The sequence below is a fragment of the Salmo salar genome, chromosome 25 (assembly GCF_965601325.2).
Source record: "Salmo salar chromosome 25, fSalSal1, whole genome shotgun sequence".
Classification (NCBI taxonomy): domain Eukaryota; kingdom Metazoa; phylum Chordata; class Actinopteri; order Salmoniformes; family Salmonidae; genus Salmo; species Salmo salar.
Window position 1 is genome coordinate 2,287,446 of NC_138315.1, and position 24,476 is coordinate 2,311,921.

The following is a 24,476-nucleotide window of genomic DNA, read 5'->3' on the forward strand; positions in this document are numbered from 1 at the left end:
ATGCACACACACAGGCACACAAGCACACACTCCTCTCTCCAGCAGCTGATATGCAGATGGTGAGAGCAACTGAGCCACTGACATGGAGGTGCATATAATTTAAAGCCTCGTTTGCATCTTAAAATACATTGGGACCATATTGACGAACAGTATACATCATGTCACCAAGGCCCGCTCGTTTGCAATGGCACCTCTCTGCTGTTACATATGCATGAGAACGACACATACACAAACGCACATACACACACACACACACACGCACACACGAGGCTTGGTAATGAATGTGGCCTCTGCCCAGCCTGAAGGTCAGCTTTCATTTCTGTCTAATGGCCAAGAGTCAACTGTTTTCCAAATGAGATGTATGCAGAGTAGACTGCAGAGTAAATATTGAAATCACCTCTGGGGTTGTTACTAAGATTAATTCCACCACAAATCAGGTGCGGCATAAAGGACTTTTAGAGTACAGCAAATGGCATTCACTGATGCATTGTGATGTATGCATGTAGAATTTTTATTTCACCTACAGTGTAGGTTTGATGTACACTGAGTTTACAAAACATTAGGAACACCTGCTTTTTACATGACATATACTGACCAGGTGAAAGCTATGATCCCTTATTGATGTCAGTGTAGTTGAAGGGGAGGAGACAGGTTAAAGAAGGATTTTTAAGCCTTGATACAATTGAGACATGGATTGTGTATGTGTGCCATTCAGAGAGTGAATGGGCAAGACAAAATATTTAAGTGCCTTTGAATGGGGTATGGTAGTAGGTGCCAGGTGCACTGGTTTGAGAGGGTCAAGAACTGCACCGCTGCTGGGTTTTTCACACTCAACAGATTTCCATGTGCATCATGAATGGTCCACCACTTAAAGGACATCCAGCAAACTTGACATAAATGTGGGAAGCATTGGCATTGGCATCCCTGTGGAACGCTTTCGACACCTTATAGAGTCCATGACCCGATAAATTGAGTCTGTTCTGAGGGCAAAAGGGGGTGCAACTCAATATTAGGAAGGTGTTCCTAATGTTTTGTACACTTAGTGTATATTGTGAGTGCAAATTATTGACCAAATGTGCTCAAATCATCAGAGACATTGATCTAATCTAGAAGCCATTGTGATGTTCAGAGAAATAATTGAAAGGTATCTCTGTCAAGAAAGGACATTGGACTCTGACCCCACCTTCCGAACCCCATCTTTACATAATATAAGTGTAAATTCAAACCTTTGTTCATATAATTATTTAGTTTCAGCCAATCTATTGTCAATAGCTCATAACAGGCACCCACCTTACACTCAATCTAACAAGGAGGCGTCAAGATCTCCGAACAGCGCAACAAGTCTATTAAAACGACTAGACGTGTAAATGTCAAAAGGCCCATCCCACACCCTCCTCCTAATCTGCATTAGGTACTATGCAAACAAAATACTGACATCATGGATTCTTTCAAATTCACCCTAAAAAATTCAAACAGACAGGTTTTTTAGACACACACACAGAGAATCCTCCTTGGCCACAAACAAACACCAACACAACAGGGTCATATTCATTAGCACACGCAACAGAAAACATGTTAAAACATTTTGCAACGGGAAACAAAAATGAGTGTTTCTCATTGGAAAAGTCCAAGCAGTCCATCCCTGTTTCAGTCCATTTTCTTTCATTTGGTGCCGAATGGACAAGACCCAGTGTTGCATGGTATGGAGACAGTCACACCACACAAGTTGGAAAGCAAACACCCTGCCCAATGCCCCAATTTCGACAAATGGAGAACAGCACGGCAGAGGAGGAGAGTCGGAGTCAGAAAACAGCAAATAATGGAGACGAGGTCTGATGGTTGCCCTCAGAGCAGCTGTCATATTAAATAATAATGAAGCGTCTATTAATATGCAAAGGAAGTGGCAGCCTCGACTGGCTTAACGCTGTCATGCCTCTGCATATTGTCAGGATCTTCATCATTAATTAACATGCGAAGCTACCCCATACCTGCGACCAATGTCAGAACATTTCTCTCTTACGACAAACACCCACCCTGATGCCACTGCCCTTCTCAACACCAACCGATGGGAATAATTCAATTAAAATTAGATTAACTCCACATCGGTACACAAAAGAAAGACCGACTTTTACGTCTCTTTTCCCCTTCTCTCTTGATAGAGAGGCAGTGATAAAGAATGACCTGTGTTTTCTCTGTTGTGTTGCTTTCTCTTTATCTTTGTATCTCTCTCTCTCTCTTTTTCTCTATATATCTTTATCTGTATGTAATGTTACTTTATGGTCTATCCCTCCCTCTCTCTCTTTGCTTGCGCTTTCTCTCTATCTCTCTCTCTCTCTGTCTCTGTCTCTGTAATGCTACTGTATGGTCCCCCCGGTCTCTCGCTCTCTACTCTTACGTGCAGCGCTGAAACAGTAAATAAAACTGAGATGCAGAGGTTAAGCTAAGTAGCAAAGAGGAGAGACAGTCCATGTCAATGAGCATGGATTTGGGGAAGCTTCATTTTATGCATGGGCTGGCTGTGGCGGTGGTAGTGGCAGTGACAAACTGGGGTTTTGGAGTTCTGCGAGTCCTCGGGTACACCGCACCCGCGGCACTTGAACTTCAGCGCTATTCACATGACAAATTGTGTATCAATTACACACACACACAAACCTTATGACCAGCGGCGAACTGGAAGCTGGAATGGGAAGTTGTGTGTGTGCAGAGCTAGGATATAGTGGTGAAGATGGGTGCCTAGGTAGTGGCCAGAGTGTGAGTCTCTGAATGCAGGCTGTTCAGAAAGCCTCTCTACAGTAAAGAAGATGTCATCTATGTGTGTTGTCAGTCCACGGCATCCCATTTAGTGGGCCAATCTGCCTGTAATGCATCAGCAACTGGAAAGACTCCAGAGCAACCCCAATCCCTGGGGCGTACACACACACACACACACATACACACACACACACACACACACACACACACACACGCACACACGCAGACAAACAAACACGCACACATGCACACACATAGATGCATGCACACACACACACACACACATAAGCACATCCAAGCACACACATAAACTTGCACAAAAGCACACAAATGCATACACACATTTGTGTGTTTCCTTAAATGGAAACCATGGCAAATTAAGACACCCTTCCCTGAATTGAACTGGTGTCAAGGGCAAAACATACAAAAATGTCTCTCACATAAATAGGCTTTCTCAAAATATAAGTCATTGAGTCATTGTGTGGAAAGCACACTTTCAAAAAGTACTGTATCTCAACTTTGGCACTACAAAACTAAAAAAGTCCCAATTTTCAAAGAACCTTCATTGGTTGAACAATACCTGTGCCCCTCTCTGAGTGAAGTTTCCATGCAGGTGGCCATCGGAGGAGATTGGGTTATTGGGTGATTTGCCGGATTTGGTGCAATGCATCATGTGGGACAGATTTTTGTTAAATGGAGTCACCTGCTCTGCAGAGACAGGGTACAGGACTGAGTAGTATTCCATTGCTAGTAAGTAAACTACTATGTATGATCACTTTGCATCATTTTGAATAATAATTTGTCATAACTTTGTTTCTAACTTTGTACCATAATCAAACCACAGAAGCCAGTTAGGGAGAATTGTTCAGCCATCTTGGCTTTTGCGGCCACACATAGAAAGGAAGTTACGAGGGGACCAAAAAAAATCAATTACTTTATCTTGCTTTCCTGAAAAACCTGACTAAATGTCAAGATCATAGACTCCATCTGGGCTTAAAGGGGAGGGATATCAAAAGGCTTTTCTGTTGCTTTATGTTCCACTAAATAAAACCATGGCTTTCTCATCTTTGTCCTGCTTTGCTGTTCCGAATGGCCTTTTGAGTCATTCCAAACAAGACACAGATAGTATGTGACCTCACCACACTCCCAGAGTTCAAAGCTGGGCATTGATCTGTGAGCCTCCATTGTTAAGAATGTGGCCAATCTGTGTCTGCTATTGAATTTAAAACATTTCTCAGGTGAATAATTTTTTTTTGCCTTTGAAAGAAAATAACTCACTCCCATGCTGTTTTTTCTCAATGAGAAAATGTGAGTGTAAGGTAGGAAGATTTTCAGAAATACTCGAGCATAGCAAGATCTTGGAGGCAAACTTGTAAGATTACATAGATAACAAAACAAATCATATGCAGTTTAGTTGTTTCTTGCAAGATGGCTTAATACAGCAAAACTAAGAGTTAAGAGAAACCTAAAGACAATAAAAAAAAATATTAAATATGGAAAAATCGAAATAAATGAGGGGGAAAAACGAAATATGCAAATCAGAGCATTTACACCCAGCGACATCAAAGACGTCACAATGCAACCAGCCACAAATAGAACAAAAGCATTAGCTGCATTAAGACTCGCCCGGGGGCACGTTAGGTCACAAACGGTTGTTGTTGATTCTGGTGGCGATAAAGCTTGCTTTAGCATCAACCATGCCTATGTACATACACCAGTGGAGTGGATTTAATCGCACTAATTAGAATGCTCTCAAGGCGAAACGCAGCATCTACTAAAATAATCTGAGAGAAAAGGACGTCACTCCAACTTATTCTCCCTCTCTGTCTCTTTCCTTCCTTTTCTCTCTCTCTCTCTCTCTCTCCATTTCCGGGGGATGAGTTAAAACATATTTTTTTTGTAAACTAGTTCAAACGAGTGGCTGGTTGTCTGGTGGTTGTCTGATGGTTGTCTGGTGGTTGTGTGTGCATGCGTCACTTCGCTCTGCTTGCAGTTTAGAGGACAAGGAGAGGGAGGCGTGGAGTGCTGTGGGGGTGCTGAGGGTATGGAGGATTGTTTCAGTGTGTGTGTGTCCATGCATGCGTGTGTATGCTTAGCATGTTCATGTGGGTGCACAAGTGTGTGTGTGTACGTATACATTGACTATGTGCAAATACTGTATGTGTGTGTTTTTTCGTGGGTGCATGTGTGTGTGCGTGTTTGTGTGTGGCTCATGTGCGTGTGTATGTTAGTGTGCACTTGCGTGTATGCATGCGTCTGTGTTTGTGTGTAACTACAGTACATACCTGAGGATGGGAAGGTTCCAGGGGACATGAGGCCAGGGACAGAGTGAGGCATGATGTGTGGGTTCTCTGACGATGTCACACTCTGGGTCCTCTTGGGAGGTCTGCCTGGTCTGGAGCTGGGAGAGACAGAAGAAAGAGGACTTGAACTTTTGATGCTCTCTGTAGAGACATCTTCCCTTACCTAAAAACAATCCTCAATACCCCTCGATACTCCTCTGTGAACCCCCCCCCCCCCCCCCCACACACATCACCATAATAAGTAAAACAGAATGGAGGGGAAAATGTAATAGGGACGGGGTAAGTAGATGTAGGCCAGGGAGCTGAGCGAGAGAAGGGGGGGGATGAGTGAAGGAGAGGGGGGAGGGGGGAGGGGAAAATAGGGAGAGAAAGAGAGATGTTACAGAGTAAGATACATATGAGGAAGAGGTAGAAGGATAGAAATGTTGAAATACATGTTGAAATAAAGACGGACAAAGAGAGGGAGGAGAGAGTGAGATGGGAAAAAAGAGATGGGGGAGAGGAAGGTGTTAACATTTTGGACCACTGCAGAATGCAATTCCATTCCAGAGAGCCAACAAAACACGTTACTGTAAATAAATTCCCTTTTCAAGGACAGTTGCTTTCCGCCGCTCCAACATAATAGACTTCCCGTAACTAATTAGATTACACGCTGAATTTATTTCCTTTATTGAAGATCAACCTCTTTTTGATGCATAATTCATCGGCCGTACCTCGTTACCTGCTCCCGCGTATTAATATCCCAGCACACTATTTGAATTGCCTCACTTGCATATGATAAAACCTAGCCGAGGCCGCAGCGCTCTAGCAGCCCTCTCGGCCTGGAAATTACATGTTAACTTGCTATAATTATTGCAGTCAGGCCCCACTATTGATTTATAGGACTTTGAAAAACCCCAAATATGTGTAGTTCTGGTAATGAATGATATGTTAAGGTTCTTCAGGAAATTAAAAGCCACTGGGTGCCTTAGGAAATGTTCCGCTTGTTTGATTTAATGTGACGCCGTAGCTAGGAGGTGGAGGAGAGACGAGGTGATTCGGTGATTCAGACTTGTTGGATCTTTCTGATGGGCCCCCGTTTATTACTGCAAACGAGAAGGAGCCCAGATTTGGACGTGATAAATGACTCCTCTGGCTTACTTTCAGAGCTGAGCTGATGTAGCCTGTGTATGTATTCCCCCCCATATCTTAATCAGTTACTTATTAATAAGCTTTGTATCGCAATCGATATAAACTTTAGCTGGCGTAGTTATAGTTTTAAAAAGCCTATGGGATTTATTGTCAATATGATCACATATTCAAGGCGCAGGGATTTTATTAGGCACATTCCATTATGGGACATAGACTGAAGAGGTATCTTTGGTGGAGAAAATGAATTGCCAAGTCATGATACTGGTTGCATGCATTATCAGTGATAATAGTCAATTTTAAGCAACACTACTTTTTCCTTCCCCATGCCGGAGAAAAACTATATATTTCACTTCTATAGAAGACCACAGTTAGCAGGTATACTATAGCTCGTTATCACATCATCCTCAATATTTTGCATGGAATCATCTCTTCAGATCTTCCAAAAGTGAATCTTCTAAACTATCAACAGCATTATTGAAATACAAAATAGTTTATTGAAATTTAAGAAAAGAGGTTTCATGCTCAAACAACAGGAGTAGAAGTTGAACTCAATTGACATTTCCCATAATGATAAATGGTTGAACACAGTGGTGTGTCAGTTCAGCCAGTCTCAGAAGTTTAATCTATTCAGTCCTTTTTCTTTGTGATGTGTATTTACCTATATGCAGCCTAAGTACTCTCTCCCTCACACATTATCTGACTCACACACAAATGAGAGAGAGAGAGATAAAAGATAGCGAGAGAGAAAGAAGAGCGAAAAAAAATTGAACAAAAGAGAGGTAAAAAGATAGCAAGAGAGAGAGGAAGAAAGAAAAAGAGAGAGAGAACAAATAAGTGTCCGTTCAACCTGAGGACATCTGGAAATGTAATTCCCATTTCTACGGAGCCACCACCTCTTTGATCTTATGAGAGGGAGAGATCTCAGACAGTTTTACTGTCATCACTTTCACTTATTCTCTGTCTGAATTATTTATGAAAGACCTCAATAGAGGGCATGTGATGGGTGAAAGGCTTTTTTCAAACAAAACTAAAAGCAGAAAAACTCCAGTGGACAAAACATGTCACATCGACTTGGAGCTGATGGCCAGAGGGGACCAGACGATGTGGGTGCTGGTAGAAAGGAACAGTTTAGTAGAAGTCATGTTTAGATAGGCTAGAAGAAGATATGTCTGTGTATTTAGAGGGGTAGCATTTCAACTTTGTATGCAGTGGACTACAAAGCACTGGCGGTGAAAGCTGTACCATAACAAAATAGGGGGTGTCATCTGAAACAGATATCATTGGGCCACTGCATGTTGTGGTCATGAAGTACAGTATGTCTGGGACATAGTTAATAACCATGCATTGTAATACCCATGCACCCCAATAATGTATATTAGCATGGGCTAGATTTAGCATGATAAATTTCATACATATCGGATGAACCGTTTAGAAATGACAGCACCTTTTGTACATGGTCCCCCCATTTTAAGGTACTACAAGTATTTGTTGAATTGGCTTCATGTGTCGTTAGGCTGGTGTATTAATTTGTGTCGTTACTCTCCTGGATGCAGGTGTAGATGTGTCAAAGTCTACCATACGTAGAAGACTCCACCAGCAGGACTTCAGAGGGTACACTACAAGATGCAAACCACTGATAAGCCTGAAGAACAGAAAGGCGAGATTACAGTTTGCTAAAAAGCCCTAAAAGAGCCCCAAGAGTTCTGGAAAAAAGTATTGTGGACAGATGAGACAAAGATTAACATGTACCAGAGTGATGGAAAGAGGAAAGTGTGGAGAAAAAAAAGACATGCCCATGATCCGCTCAGATAAAACCAAATGCCTCAACTCATTGGACGGCACTTCATCATGCAACAAGACAATGACCCTAAACATACTGCTAAAGCAACAAAGGGGTTAATGATGGCCAAATAGTGGAAAATCCTTGACTGTCCGAGTCAATCAACGGATCTGAATCCAGTTGGACATGCATTTTACATGCTGAAGAGGAGACTGAAGGCAATAAGTCCCCGAAACAAGCAGGAACTGAAGATGGCTGCAGTACAGGCCTGGCAGAGCATCACCAGGGAAGATACCCAGCATCTGGTGATGTCGATGCATCGCAGACTTCAAGCAGTCATTGCATGCAAAGGATACGCGACCAAATATTAACAATGATTACATTATTCTACATTATGTTAAACTGTCCAATGTTTTTTGATGCCTGAAAATGGGGGGGACAATGTACAAAAGTTTCTATCATTTCTAAACAGTTCATCCGATATGTATGAAAATACCCTCAAATTAAAGCTGACAGTCTCCACTTCACCCTCATTGTCATTGTATCCTTTCAAACTCAAAGTGCTAGAGTACAGAACTAAAATAACAAAAAAATGGTCATTGTTCAATGAATTATGGCGCTCACTGCACTACACGGACTATACAAAACACCTGCTCTTTCCATAACATACAGTAGACTGACCAGGTGAATCCAAGTGACAGCTCTGATCCCTTATTGATGTCACTTGTTAAATCCACTTCAATCAGTGTAGATGAAGGGGAGGAGACAGGTTAAAGAAGGAGTGTTAAGCCTTGCGACAATTGAGACATGGATTGAATGAGTGAATGGGCAAGACAAAATATTTAAGTGCCTTTGAACAGGGTATGGCAGCAGGTGCCAGGCACACCAGTTTGTGTCAACGCTGCTGGGTTTTTCACGCTCAACAGTTTCCCCTGTGTATCAAGAATGGTCCACCACCAAAAGGACATACAATGTTTGGTATACTCAGTGTATATACCAGAAGCAATGTATGGTTTTATATATTTGATATATTCAATTAATTTCAGTTTAATATTCAATTATGTTAGCCATTGGGTGCATAACCCATACTTTTCATCATATAATACAGGTCCTGAGAGAATTGCATTAAGAGACACTGAGGGCATTTTAACTTATTAACACTCAACAGGGATCATTATGAACTCTCTAGCATTTCATATACTCCTTCCCATATGGTTGAGCCTGACAAAGATGCCAGTGGGCCAAACCGTCTTATGTGTGTGTCACTATAATTCACTGGGAAGTATTAGAGTTGCGGACATCACTTTTGTCCTGTATTTCTTTTTCTCTATGCAGCACCTGACTACTGAATGTCCATACTTTTCATTTTTCTACTGGGCCCATGCAGGACCATGCTGTACAGTGGATTGACAATGGAACTCAACCTGGCCCAAAACAAAAGAGCTATTTGTCAAGCTGCAGATGCTAACTCCCTAAATAGCTTGGCACATAAACTCCTCAGAAGTAGGGCATTATTGCAGGGAGAGATGGTTTAAATTAAAGACTCAGTGTGATTGGGATACAGTATTTGGTTGATCAAGAAAGTACTGTATCTAGACCTACAGACAAAAGTATCATGATTTAAAATGTAATACGCAAATCATCTCAACATAACATACCAAACCAAGTTATTGTACTGCAAAATCCTTTTTAGAGACTTTGAGATATTAATTAATGTTATGTATATTAGGGTACATTGACTTTTATTTGGGTTTTTGGGTTTTGAAAGTGCTACTATTAGCGGTTGATGGCTAGGTAAGCAAAACCAAAGTGTGGATTTGTACATAGACCACTTTCATCGTATAAGTAATTTGGTCATGTGGGTGAAGTGTCCCTTTAATTTGGGTGAACCAGCCTTTTAAGCACAGACTAGCCACTCCTCCTTTTGTGTTTCCAACACAGGATAATCAGTGGGGTTTCATAACTCTGGAAACCAAATAGGACCCCACCAACCCTGCAAAATATGTTACGAATCGAGGAATTCTTCCTTGCTCTCCTTTAGCTGTTTTGCTACCATGGTGAAAACAAAATAGTGGCTGAACTTTCCCTGAACCACCACACTTCCTTTAATGGACTGGGTCTGTGTTGACTGAACAGTAAATGTCGGGGACCCTGATACTATCTAAACCACTATGCTGCCTAGGCAATCAGATTACACAAGGCCCAACAATACACTAAACCGTGCGGGTCCAATTTCAATGCAACAACGCAATAAAAGCCCAATAATTAAATTCATGTTCTCACCCCCTTTTACAGGAAGCAGACATGAGGTGATACTGTATAATACCAATACATCAGATATCACATCAGTCTTTTAGATCGCATGGCGCAACAGTGCACCTCCACCCTATGAGACTTTCCAGTCAACAACAACTACGAATGAAAGGGATCTTGTTTCGGCGAATACCGTGATTATGATTGTTACGCGGAATGACGGTAAATGTAGTGATTATGATCTATTACAAATCAATTCAAACTATAAAATGCTGATTTCTTATCTCCAAGTAAGCAAGCTTTTCCTTACAAATCATCTAAAAGGGACATCTTCAGATGAAGTTATCAATGTAGGCCTAGTCTGGGTCAATGTGTATGCATTATGGCAGATTTACTCAAGTCAGGTTTACCCAAGTATTATTTTGTGTTGCCTCAAATCGAGCCATTGACCTTTTTATCTTTGTCTTCTGTTTGACATCTCTGAAAGGTAAGGAGTAACGGAATCATTCTGTGTGTAAACAAAGCTTTCCCTCTCCAGGCCTCTGCCAATCAAGCCTTATAAAATATTAACCCAATGTCATTGCCCTTTTCAAAATCTCTCACCTAGAATTCCCTAATTGTTCCTTTTCTTTATCTCGAGAGAGCAGCGAGTAAATAAATTAACAAAATAGCTTTTATTGCCCCCGCATAACCTTTTAACTGAGGGATTATCTAGAGTTTATTTTTCATTTCTTTTGGAGATAGCCAAGTGAGGCCCATTAATTGGTTTGCTGAGGTGGTGACCACTACCAGCGATGGAACAAGGTCTTTTTGATAGAACAAAAACGTAGCTGCTTACCTTCTCGACAGTGAAAGACAAACAGTCAGGGGAAAAACAATGTTGGGAAGCCATTTAGAAACACCAGGGCTAAATGTGCTGAATTTATATATTTTCTATTCGGTTCAATCGAGTTGCTCTAATACGCAATTCCCTGAAGAGGTTATCTTTGTGTTTGTTTGAAGGACAGGGATAACAAGGCTGGGTTGTAAACAACGCGCAATTTACCATCCCTGCAGATAAGATAGGATTGTTGGTAGAGGGGACACAACTCAAATTAACTGTTTAACTTTAGTAATGGGAAGGAATTGACAATTAGGTATACTGTCATGTCTTTTTTTGTTGTTGTTTGGGTTGTAAAACCTGTTTTGGAGAATATAATATAACATTTTATTAGACAACGTAGGGAGAGTGAAAGAAATTATATACTGCTCAAAAAAATAAAGGGAACACTTAAACAACACATCCTAGATCTGAATGAAAGAAATAATCTTATTAAATACTTTTTTCTTTACATAGTTGAATGTGTTGACAACAAAATCACACAAAAATAATCAATGGAAATCCAATTTATCAACCCATGGAGGTCTGGATTTGGCGTCGCACTCAAAATTAAAGTGGAAAACCACACTACAGACTGATCCAACTTTGATGTAATGTCCTTAAAACAAGTCAAAATGAGGCTTAGTAGTGTGTGTGGCCTCCACGTGCCTGTATGACCTCCCTACAATGCCTGGGCATGCTCCTGATGAGGTGGCGGATGGTCCCCTGAGGGATCTCCTCCCAGACCTGGACTAAAGCATCCGCCAACTCCTGGACAGTCTGTGGTGCAACGTGGCGTTGGTGGATGGAGCGAGACATGATGTCCCAGATGTGCTCAATTGGATTCAGGTCTGGGGAACGGGCGGGCCAGTCCATAGCATCAATGCCTTCCTCTTGCAGGAACTGCTGACACACTCCAGCCACATGAGGTCTAGCATTGTCTTGCATTAGGAGGAACCCAGGGCCAACCACACCAGCATATGGTCTCACAAGGGTCTGAGGATCTCATCTCGGTACCTAATGGCAGTCAGGCTACCTCTGGCGAGCACATGGAGGGCTGTGCGGCCCCCCAAAGAAATGCCACCCCACACCATGACTGACCCACCGCCAAACCGGTCATTCTGGAGGATGTTGCAAGCAGCAGAATGTTCTCCACGGCGTCTCCAGACTCTGTCACGTCTGTCACGTGCTCAGTGTGAACCTGCTTTCATCTGTGAAGAGCACAGGGCGCCAGTGGCAAATTTGCCAATCTTGGTGTTCTCTGGCAAATGCCAAATGTCCTGCACGGTGTTGGGCTGTAAGCACAACCCCCACCTGTGGACGTCGGGCCCTCATTCCACCCTCATGGAGTCTGTTTCTGACCGTTTGAGCAGACACATGCACATTTGTGGCCTGCTGGAGGTCATTTTGCAGGGCTCTGGCAGTGCTTCTCCTGCTCCTCCTTGCGCAAAGGCGGAGGTAGCGGTCCTGCTGCTTGGTTGTTGCCCTCCTACGGCCTCCTCCACGTCTCCTGATGTACTGGCCTGTCTACTGGTAGCGCCTCCATGCTCTGGACACTACGCTGACAGACACAGCAAACCTTCTTGCCACAGCTCGCATTGATGTGCCATCCTGGTTGAGCTGCACTACCTGAGCCACTTGTGTGGGTTGTAGACTCCGTCTCATGATACCACTAGAGTGAAAGCACTGCCAGCATTCAAAAGTGACCAAAACATCAGCCAGGAAGCATAGGAACTGAGAAGTGGTCTGTGGTCCCCACCTGCAGAACCACTCCTTTATTGGGGGTGTCTTGCTAATTGCCTATAATTTCCACCTGTTGTCTATTCCATTTGCACAACAGAATGTGAAATGTATTGTCAATCAGTGTTGCTTCCTAAGTGGACAGTTTGATTTCACAGAAGTGTGATTGACTTGGAGTTACATTGTGTTGTTTAAGTGTTCCCTTTATTTTTTTGAGCAGTGTATATAAAACAATTATTGGATGAAAAATTTTATTTGGCCTTACTGACAAAGCCTTCACACTTTAGTAATTTACCAGATGCTCTTATCCAGAGCAACTAGAGTTAAGTGCCTTGCTCAAGGGCACATCAAGAGATTTTTCACTTACTGTAGTTGGCTCGGGGCTTTGATCCAGCCACGTTTCAGTTACTGGCCCAACGCTCTTAACTGCTAGGCTACCTTGCCACCCTTACAAACGCATTGAATAACAGATTCACTACACGGAACAACAGATAGTCCCCCAAAACGATCTAAAGTAAGTTTGTTCTGAGAGATATAAGAAAGAGCAGGAAACATGTATTTAACCCCTTTTTCTTGGCACTAAACCGTCTCCATATACACTGCCATTCATTTTCTCAGGCCTGTGGGCGTCCTAAAGCAAAACAACCGACATGTATGTATTCACGAGAGTCTCACCTTTTCACAGCGGGGTGATATTAGTGTGTATCCCAAAACTGTTTGGATACTACAGACAGAAGTTGGCAGATTGGCTGATATCTCTAGCATAAACTGACAGATTTTTATGGGGATTATTTTTATTATGCTCATGCGGGTGCATGGACATTTAAGCATCACATCGTCATATTTTGTTAGAAAGTATTCTTTCAAACAAAAATTCTACATATAGTTTAGGATGTTGTGTATCCCTGGAAATAATCAGGATTCATGTAAACATTACGAGGCGGCAAGTAGCCTAGTGGTTAGAGCATTGGGCCAGTAACTGAAAGGTTGCTGGATCAAATCCCTGAGCTGACAAGGTAAAAATCTGTTGTTCTGCCCCTGAACAAGGCAGTTAACCCACTGTTTCCAAGTAGGCCGTCATTGTAAATAAGAATTTGTTCTTAACTGACTTGCCTAGTTAAATAAAGGTTCAATTTAATGAAAACAAAGTGGAACAGGGTGTGTTAATACCAGTACTTTTTAAAAACAATGTCTATATTTATTTCCCAAACACAATTCAACACAATCACAAATTGTTGTCTTTTAATCACTTTAAGCATCTGTTATTAGTCGTAACACCGAACAAACACTTTGTACTTCTTTTTTTTTTAAACTTTTAACATACATAGGCCAGCCCTTGTTGGTAACGCATATCCCAGCAATGATGGGAATAACACCTGGGAATAAAACACTTCAATTTGCCATTGGCTCAACAAACCCCATGGTCGTTGGCTCAACTTATACATATATATATAGCACTACTCAAAAGTTTGGACAAACCTACTCATTCAAGGGTTTTTATTTATTTTTACTATTTTCTACATTGTAGAATAATAGTGAAGACATCAAAACTATGAAATAACACACATGGAATCATGTAGTCACCAAAAAAGTGTTAAGCATATTTCATATTCTTCAAAGAAGCCACCCTTTCCCTTGATGACAGCTTTGCACACGCTTGGCATTCTCTCAACCAGCTTCACCTGGTATGCATTTCCAACAGTCTTGAAGGAGTTCCCACATATGCTGAGCACTTGTTGGCTGCTTTTTCTTCACTCTGCGGTCCAACTCATCCCAAATAATCTCAATTGGGTTGAGGTTGGGTGATTGTGGAGGCCAGGTCATCTGATGCAGCACACCATCACTCTCCTTCCTGGTCAAATAGCCCTTACATAGCCTGGAGGTCTGTTAGGTCATTGTCCTGTTGAAAAACAAATGATAGTCCCATTAAGCGCAAACCAGTTGGGATGGCATGTCGCTGCAGAATGCTGTGGTAGCCATGCAGGTTAAGTGTGCCTGGAATTCTAAATAAATCACAGACAGTGTCACCAGCCAAGCACCCCCACACCATCACACCTCCTCCTCCATGATTCACGGTGGGAACCACACATGCGGAGATCATCTGTTCACCTATTCTGCGTCTCACAAAAACATGGCGGGTGGAACCAAAAATCTAAAATTTGGACTCATCAGACCAAAGGACATATTTCCACCAGTCTAATGTCCATTGCTGGTGTTTGTTGGCCCAAACAAGCCTCTTCATCTTATTGGTGACCTTTAGTAGAGGTTTCTGTGCAGCAATGCGACCATGAAGGCCTGATTCACGCAGTCTCCTCTGAACAGTTGATGTTGAGATGTATCTGTACTTGAACTCTGTGAAGCATTTATTTGGGCTGCAATCTGAGGTGCAGTTAATTCTAATGAACTCCTCCTCTGCAGCAGAGGAAACTCTGGGTCTTCCTTTCCTGTGGCGGTCCACATGAGAGCCAGTTTCATCATAGCGCTTGATGGTTTTTGCGACTGCACATGAAGAAACATTCAAAGTTCTTGACATTTTCCTGATGGACTGACCTTCATATCTAAAATTAATGATGGACTGTCATTTCTCTTTGCTTATTTGAGCTGTTCTTGCCATAATATTGGTCTTTTACCAAATAGGGCTATCTTCGGTATACCACTACCTACCTTGTCAGAACACAACTGAATGGCTCAAACATATTAAGAAGGAAATACATTTCACAAATTAACTTTTAACAAGGCACACCTGTTAATTGAAATGCATTCCAGGTGACTACCTCATGAACTGGGTGAGAGAATGCCAACAGTGTGCAAAGCTGTCATCAAAGCAAAGGGTGGCTACTTTGAAGAATCTCAAATATAAAATATATCTTGATTTGTTTAACACTTCTTTGGTTTCTATAAGATTCCATATGGGTTATTTCATAGTTTTGAAGTATTTACTATTGTTCTACAATGTAGAAAATAGTAAAAAATTAAGAAAAACCCTTGAATGTATAGATGTGTCCAAACTTTTATTCCAGACTCTGACATTGCTTATTCTGATATATCTTAATTTCTTATTTCTTTATTTAATTTGGACTATATTAGCCCACATCACTTACATGCTAGGTTTAGGACCTCATTGTAGCTTATAGAGACCCCAACTGATATATAGAACAATCTTAAAATGATCTACTTTGTTTTCGATATAAGCATCATGAAACCTCTAATACTATAACTTCATTTGACTTGGTGAAAATCATTTGTTTGTTTTTAACCTCTCTTGGGTAGGGGGCAGTATTTTGACGTCCGGATGAAAATCATGCCCAAAGTAAACTGCCTGTTACTCAGGCCCAGAAGCTGGGATATGCATATAATTGGTGGATTTGGATAGAAAACACTTTAAAGTTTCTAAAACTGCTAAAATTATGTATGCGAGTATAACAGAACTGACATGGCAGGTGAAACCCCAAGGACAAACCATCCCCCCCAAACAAAATTCAGCCTACCACTAATTTCAATGGCTGTCACATTTATTATAAGGCCAAGTCCTCCCAGATTGCAGTTCCTAGGGCTTCCACTAGATCTCAACAGAAAGAGTTTCAGGCTGGGTTTTGGAAAAATGAGCCAGAAATTGTAGTTTTTCTAGGTGGCTCCCATTTTGGCTGTAGTGTTTCCAAGTGCGTGGAAGAGAACGCGTTCTTTGGTATTTTTCTCCGGTAAAGACAATAACGATTCTCCGTCTTAAATGTTATTGTTTATTTACATATTAGGGTACCTAAGGTTTGATTATAAACATTGTTTGACTTGTTTGGAAAAGTTTATTAGTAACGTTTGGGATTCATTTTGTATGCATTTTGATGGAGGGAAACTGGGTGGATTATTGACTGAAGCGTGCCAGCTAAACTGAGTTGTTATGGATATAAAGAAGGACATTATCGAACAAAAGGACCATTTGTGATGTAACTGGGACTTTTTGGCGTGCCAACAGAAGAAGATCATCAAAGGTAAGGCATTTTTTTATATTGCTATTTCTGACTTTCGTGTCGCACCTGCCTGGTTGAAATATGTTTTTCATGTGTTTGTATGCGGGGCGCTGACCTCAGATAATCGCATGGTGTGCTTTCGCCGTAAAGCCTTTTTGAAATCTGACACAGCGGCTGGATTAACAAGAAGTTAAGCTTTATTTTGATGTATTACACTTGTGATTTTATGAAAGTTAAATATTTATAATACTGTAGTTTGAATTTCACGCTCTCCAATTTCACCGGATAAGAATTAACTAACTTGCTTACCACTTTTTCCACGTGGTTTCTCCCATCCATGAAATGATGACCTCTTCCTGAGTATTTTGTCAAATTATACATTTTGTGTAAGGTTTCATAGAAACAAGGGGGGCTCAATTTACCCCATTGGCTCAACTTACCCCACTCTCCCATATGTTCCTAAAAAGGACATTTACTTTTCACACATCGCAGGCCCACAAATAGGTATGCTGAAGAAATCTCACAAAGGGTAAGATAGTGATACATGAGAACAAATGTATTTATTTATATTTATCCATCCATCTTTTTTTCTCATCCATCCATCCATCCTCTCCCGCATCTCTTATCTGTATCATTTATTTGCATTGAGCCTCTGTTGCTTTATCTCCATCAGCTTTTCCTCACACCTGTCAAATAGTCCCTCGCACAGGTAGCCACATTTCCCTTATCAGATTCAGATACAGTAGCTGTATTATTATTGTGTGTGTGTGTGTGTGTGTGTGTGTGTGTGTGTGTGTGTGTGTGTGTGTGTGTGTGTGTGTGTGTGTGTGTGTGTGTGTGTGTGTCAGTCTCTGTGTGTGTGTGTGTGTCTGTCTGTCTGTTTGTGCATGTGCGTGTATCAATACCCCATTCTTTCTTATTAGCAGTCGGAACAGCTGCATCAGTTGGTAAACCGTGAGACTTTTGTCTTGGAACAATATATCACAGACCAGATTCATTGGAATCAAAGAAGGGTATAGAGTTAGCAGCATCAATCCCAAGGCTACTGCCTGTCTTTAGATCCTGCTTTAGTGCCCAGCTCTACTCTACACTCTTTGGAAAGGGTTCTACAAAGGGTTCTCCTATGGGGACAACCAAAGAACCCTTTTAGGTTCTAGATAGCACCTTTTTTCTAAGAGTGTATGGGTTCCATCCCAAATTACACCCTATTCCCTATACAGTACAGTACTTTTAACCAGAGCCCTATGGGCCCTGGTGAAAAGTAGTGCACTATATTGGGAATAGAGTGCTATTTGGGATGGATCCATGGTGTTCAGATTAGAAGAATGGGGGGTTCTGAGAGTGTTCTTCCTTCCTGCTTCCTTTTGTCTGTGGTAACCGACTGATTAGCAACACGGTGGGTAGGGCTATCAGATAGCACAGTGGCACAGAGGAAAGCCTGCCCAGGTAATGTGGTTCCTTCCTTTGCCTGTAGTTACCTATACTGTACTATGTCATGAAATGAACCAGACCCATGCTGGCACGGTGCTGTATGCTCAACATGGTCTCATTCAAATTAGTGTTGTTATATGTCATCTACTGTATATGTCACCAAAGATGACATATTACATATGACATGTCTAGTTTTCTAGCTACTACTTCCTTTACAACTTAAAATGTATTTAAACTCCATCACATTTGTTTGAAACACTTATTGATTGGGGAACTTCTTATTGTGGAATGTGCTGTATTTCACTTGTTTTTATTTGATTTTGATGCTGTCTTCTGAAATTGCTTGTGAAAGAGACCCTGGTCTCAATGTTGACTCCCTGCTTAAATAAAGGTCAAATAATATGGAGTAGAAAAAAAGGATAATTGTTAAGTTTCGATTGTTAAACATGAGTTCTACGGTCTGTGATAATGAGTAAGCAGACTACTTCCTACATCCTGGGAATTGATGAGCTAACTCATAATTGGTTGACTTTTCCATGCCTAATGGATGATTCCCTTAATTAAAAAGATACTGTACCAAATGTTATAAATCAGATAGGGCTAAAAGTAAAATGCTGTTAATCAAATGTACGAGAGTCAACAGTTTCAGGAAAGCCTAAATGAGATTGCGAGATATGATATATATATTTTTTACTCCTACGCAATATTTATTAATTGCAAATTCCTTTGGTTCGACAAAACAGAGCAAGTCTTATCTTCAAACTGTGAGGAAATGTAATCCAACCACGCACTGACTGATCTCTCTTTTTCATGAACTGCGATACATATGAAACAAGTCTTCAAAACAAGGCTTTAAAAAACTTACCCAGTCAGGGTGCCTTTGAGGATATTTAATTAAAATATAATCCTGCATTCATTACTGCTCATATAAATTAAGCTGTCATTCATAAGATTTATGGAATCTCGTTTGCATATTGCATACAATTCATCAATTACTCAAGTATGAAAGGATCGCATTTCCCTTGGAGATTCCTGCTAGCCTGCCAACATTTGAAATGAGAGAAAGAGCAGGACTGTCAGGCATTCAGCACAAACTTTCCCCACAATGCCTGCCGCACTGATTAATCTCATTTCGGAGGCATCCCTTACAAAATTGTACACAGTCCAGCTGCACTACTCAATTATTTATCCTGTCCTCATAACTAACTGAATGAAATGCAGACCGAGGCTAAAATGTTATGTGGTTCTGGGGGGCTACTTTAAGTCAAAGTCTTTAAGTATATAACATGGGATGTTCATACATTAGAGAAAGGGTTTTTTACAGATAACCTAATGGAAGGGAAATGTAGCTGTTTTATTGTGAACGCTGTCAGGCAAATGCTCAGCATGCTGTAATAGCATATTTCCTGTCATATCTGGAATAGGATACATCCACCAGGCATGCTGACAGAGGGTGAAGAGAGAGAGAGAGAGAGAGAGAGAGGTGGGGGAAGGAGGGAGGGAGAGAGAGAGGGAGGGATAGAGAAAGAGAGCTGAATAGAGGAGGGAGAGAGTAAAAGAGAGAGAACGGAGAGAGAAGACAGTGGGAGGGAGATCGAAAGAGATGGAGGGAGAGACAGTAAAATAAAGAGGGGGAGAGAGACAGGAAAGGGAGGGAGAAAAAAGAGGGAAGAGAGGCTTACTGCTAAACACATTAAAAAAACTCCCTTTTTTGGACGAGGCGGCTATGGGAAACGCAGTATGGAGTAAGTGCTTAAAGCGAACGGAGCGTGAAATGCGTCTAAGATGAAAAGGTCAGGCAAAAACAAACAGAGGGCCAGTCGGCAAGGAAGACGAATGGGAATTAATTGACTCATTAATATGGACGGCTAATAAAGCAGCGTCCAAATCCTAAAACAAAAATCATTGTCAACCATTTCACTTTAATGGCCCCTTATTTTCAGCTTGAGGAGATTTGGCCTTGCGGTGCATATCAATCTTCAAGAGGGGTGTGCTCCTGTTCCCTTTTCACCTAAACATGCTAGGGGTAACCTCAGTGTTGTGTGTGCATGTCTTTCCCTAGCAGACAAAGAAAGAGTTGATCTGTGTATAAGGATTCCTTGAGAATTAATCTGGGTTTCTGGCAGCGGAACAGAATGACATTAAGGAGTGAAAGTCATCCTGAAGGGTAGCTAATTGGTTCCCTGTAGAAAAATAAAAAAGCAGCTTGATTTATACCAAAATCAAGCCACATTCAGAAGTTCAGATTAATCCTAAACACCATTGTTTTCTGAATATTATTGTCCTTGAGCGTTGACTTCAGATCGAGTCAATAGCTAAGGCATTTTAATTAGATTTTAAATAGACCAGCGGGGTTACAATTATGAAACCCGTTTGATTAGAACAATATAGCTGTGAGAGAGTAAAGCGTACGAATGGGATGAGAAATTACTTCAAAATCAATAGCTGATAAGCAATTACTCAACATCAGAAATGATAATTCCATCTAACACACTTACTGTAAAACCACACACAGACAGCAACTAAATAATTAATTCATCTCTCTCTCTCTCTCTCTCTCTCTCTCTCTCTCTCTCTCTCCCTCTCTCTCTCTCTCTCTCTCTCTCAAACACGCACACACACTCTCTGTTTTTCTCTCTATCACACACATACATGCATGCACGCACACACGATCGTTTGAACTTGGTAATTGTACAACCAGATTGTCGGATGTGATTAATTTCAGGTATAAATGGACACAACACAGAGAGAGGATGATGTAACCATAACATGGGCAGGCAGGAGAATAACTAACAGCAGAGGGAGAAGAAGAGAGAGAAAGAGAGAGGGGGGAGAAAGAGTGAGAGAGATAGAGAGAGAGGAAAGGAGAGTGAGAGACAGGGGACTGAGTGAGAGGGGGGAGAGAGAGAGCAAGAGAAAGAGGAAATGAGAGAGACAGGGAAGAGTGAGGGAGAGGGAGGGAGAGAGAAAGAGAGAGAGGAAGAGACCACTCTGAGACAAACACTCCATGTAGAAGCTAAACAGGAAGGCTGTAATGATTAACATTAATTGCACTTCAGATAGCAATCCTGTGTGAAACATTCAACCAAATGTTTGGTTTATTGTCCATTTTTTAAAGATTTTTCCTGTTAATAATTAATGAAATGCAAAAAGGAATCCAAAAATTGCAGGAGGAGAGGAAGAGAAAAGTTTACATAATCTGAGAACACAGAGGGTTTCGCTCTCTCTCTCTCTCTCTTGCCATAAATCTTTTCCATTACTACTTTTATTCAAGACAGAAAAATAAAAATGTTCATAAAACTTGCTTGTTCAATTCGAGTTCATTATAGACACATGGCTCTCGCATTATTTTTCAACATTAAAAACAGACTTGGTCAGAAACAGAGTAACTATAATTGTAGGTAGGCCTAACTGTAATTGAGATGCTTGTTCTAGGTCCCAAGAAACAAAGAGATCTTCTGTTGAATCTGACAATTAATCTTGATGGTTGTACAGTCGTCTCAAATAAAACTGTGAAGGACCTCGGTGTTAATCTGGACCCTGATCTCTCTTTTGACGAACATATCAAGATTGTTTCAAGGACAGCTTTTTTCCATCTGCGTAACATTGCAAAGATCAGAAATGTTCTGTCCAAAATTTATGCAGAAAAATGTATCCATGCTTTTGTTACTTCTAGGTTAGACAACTGCAATGCTCTACTTTCCGGCTACCTGGACAAAGCACTAAATAAACTTCAGTTAGTGCTAAATACGGCTGCTAGAATCCTGACTAGAACCAAACAATTTGATCATATTACTCCAGTGCTAGCCTCTCTACACTGGCTTCCTGTTATGGCAAGGGCTGATTTCAAGATTTTACTGCTAACCTACAAAGCATTACATGGGCTTGCTCCTACCTATCTTTCCGATTTGGTCCTGCCGTACATACCTACACGTACGCTACGGTCACAAGACGCAGGCCTCCTAATTGTCCCTAGAATTTCTAAGCAAACAGCTGGAGGCAGGGCTTTCTCCCATAGAGCTCCATTTTTATGGAATGGTCTGCCTACCCATGTGAGAGACGCAGACTCGGTCTCAACCTTTAAGTCTTTATTGAAGACTCATCTCTTCAGTAAGTCCTATGATTGAGTGTAGTCTGGCCCAGGAGTGTGAAGGTGAACGGAAAGGCTCTGTAGCAACGGACCGCCTTTGCTGTCTCTGCCTAGCCGGTTCCACTCTCTCCACTGGGATTCTCTGCCTCTAACCCTATTACAGGGGCCGAGTCACTGGCTTACTGGTGCTCTTCCATGCCGTCCCTAGGAGGGGTGCGTCACTTCAGTGGGTTGAGTCACTGACGTGGTCTTCCTGTCTGGGTTGGCGCCCCCCCTTGGGTTGTGCTGTGGCGGAGATCTTTGTGGGCTATACTCTGCCTTTTCTCAGGATGGTAAGTTGGTGTTTGAAGATATCCCTCTAGTGGTGTGGAGGCTGTGCTTTGGCAAAGTGGGTGGGGTTATATCCTGCCTGTTTGGCCCTGCCGGGGGTATCATTGGATGGGGCCACAGTGTCTCCTGACCCCTCCTGTCTCAGGAGGGGCTAGGGTCAGTCTGTTATATTTGGAGTATTTCTCCAGTGTCCTGTGTGAATTTAAGTATGCTCTCTCTAACTCTCTCTTGGGGGACCTGAGCCCTAGGACCATGCCTCAGGTCTACCTGGCATGATGACTCCTTGCTGTCCCCAGTCCACCTGGCCGTGCTGCTGCTTCAGTTTCAACTGTTCTGCCTGCGGCTATGGAACCCTGACCTGTTCACCAGACATGCCACCTGTCCCAGACCTGCTGTTTTCAACTCTCTAGAGACAACAGGAGCGGTAGAGATACTCTCAATGATCGGCTATGAAAAGCCAACTGACATTTACTGCTGAGGTGCTGACCTGTTGCACCCTCGACAACTACTGTGATTATTATTATTAGACCATGCTGGTCATTTATGAACATTTTGGCCATGTTCTGTTATAATCTCCACCTGGCACAGCCAGAAGAGGACTGGCCACCCCTCATAGCCTGGTTCCTCTCTAGGTTTCTTCCTTTACATTTACATTTTTAGTCATTTAGCAGACGCTCTTATCCAGAGCGACTTACAGTAGTGAATGCATACATTTCATAAAATTGTATACATTTTTTTCTGTGCTGGCCCCCCGTGGGAATTGAACCCAAAACCCTGGCGTTGCAAACACCATGCTCTACCAACTGAGCTACAGGGAAGGCCTTTCTAGGGAGTTTTTCCTAGCCACCATGCTTCTACACCTGCATTGCTTGCTGTTTGGGGTTTTAGGCTGGGTTTCTGTACAGCACTTTGAGATATCAGCTGATGTAAGAAGGGCTTTATAAATACATTTGATTTGATTTGAATTGTAGCTGACGGATTCTCAAGACCTAGCCAAACAAATGTAGAATAACATTCTACACACAAACTTAGGGTATAGTTTACGTAAAATAACATGCTAGGCCTACTACCCTGTGGCAAATCCGCTAAAACCTAAATGTTAAATACATGTTTTAACTATTTGCTTTTAATATCATCACCACTTGAAGAGAATAATCAGAACTACACCTACTCCACATTTATCTCTATCATCACAGTTATACAGCAGGTAACTGCATGCTTTTCATGATCAGTAAACATCAACTGATCCTGTATTTTCAGATATTTGAGGGTAGCCTATCCATTTGGCATGTAGCTAGCTAGATGTATTTTGACCTGTTGTTTGTTGCTTCAAACAGGCTGAATTCCCTAGACAGGATTTCCAGCAGGTCGGTTTTGCATTCGGCCTCGTCGGTATTCATTTTAGTAAAGATTTGCCACACAGACAACATCTTTTGAATGAATAAAAGCAGGTAAGCCTACCGGTTGCTTAAAAGTTGGAAACAATGTTGTTACCTTGTTAACTGCATTTCAATGTCGGGTGTACCGTTTCAGCATAAACAATGTGTGAGCATTGAATTCATGGTGACTTTGTGTAGGCTAAGTAAATGTGGTAGGCTACAATAACACACACACACACACACACACACACACACACACACACACACACACACACACACACACACACACACCCCTGAGCGTTGATTATTTATCATGCAGATAGCAGAGCAAAGAAGGCCATATGAAGACAGATTTAGACATTGCATATCATTTAACAGTTCCATTTCACATCACGCTGTTCATAGAAATTATTTATTATAATTTACCAGTTTCTCGCAATTATTTATCCCAGGAAAAGGGATTG

At 41.6% G+C, this 24,476-nt stretch overlaps 1 protein-coding gene across 6 annotated transcripts in view; it reads right to left on the bottom strand.

Annotated features, from left to right (window-relative positions):
• Positions 1–24,476, bottom strand: part of LOC106586049 (dachshund homolog 1) — a 290,058-nt gene that overhangs the window by 115,545 nt on the left and 150,037 nt on the right. For all 6 annotated transcript variants that reach the window (XM_045707806.2, XM_014172867.3, XM_014172869.3 and 3 more), the window contains exon 2: positions 5,037–5,152. In XM_045707806.2, the coding sequence (XP_045563762.1) occupies positions 5,037–5,152 (116 nt within the window). The remainder of the gene's footprint in view (positions 1–5,036; positions 5,153–24,476) is intronic.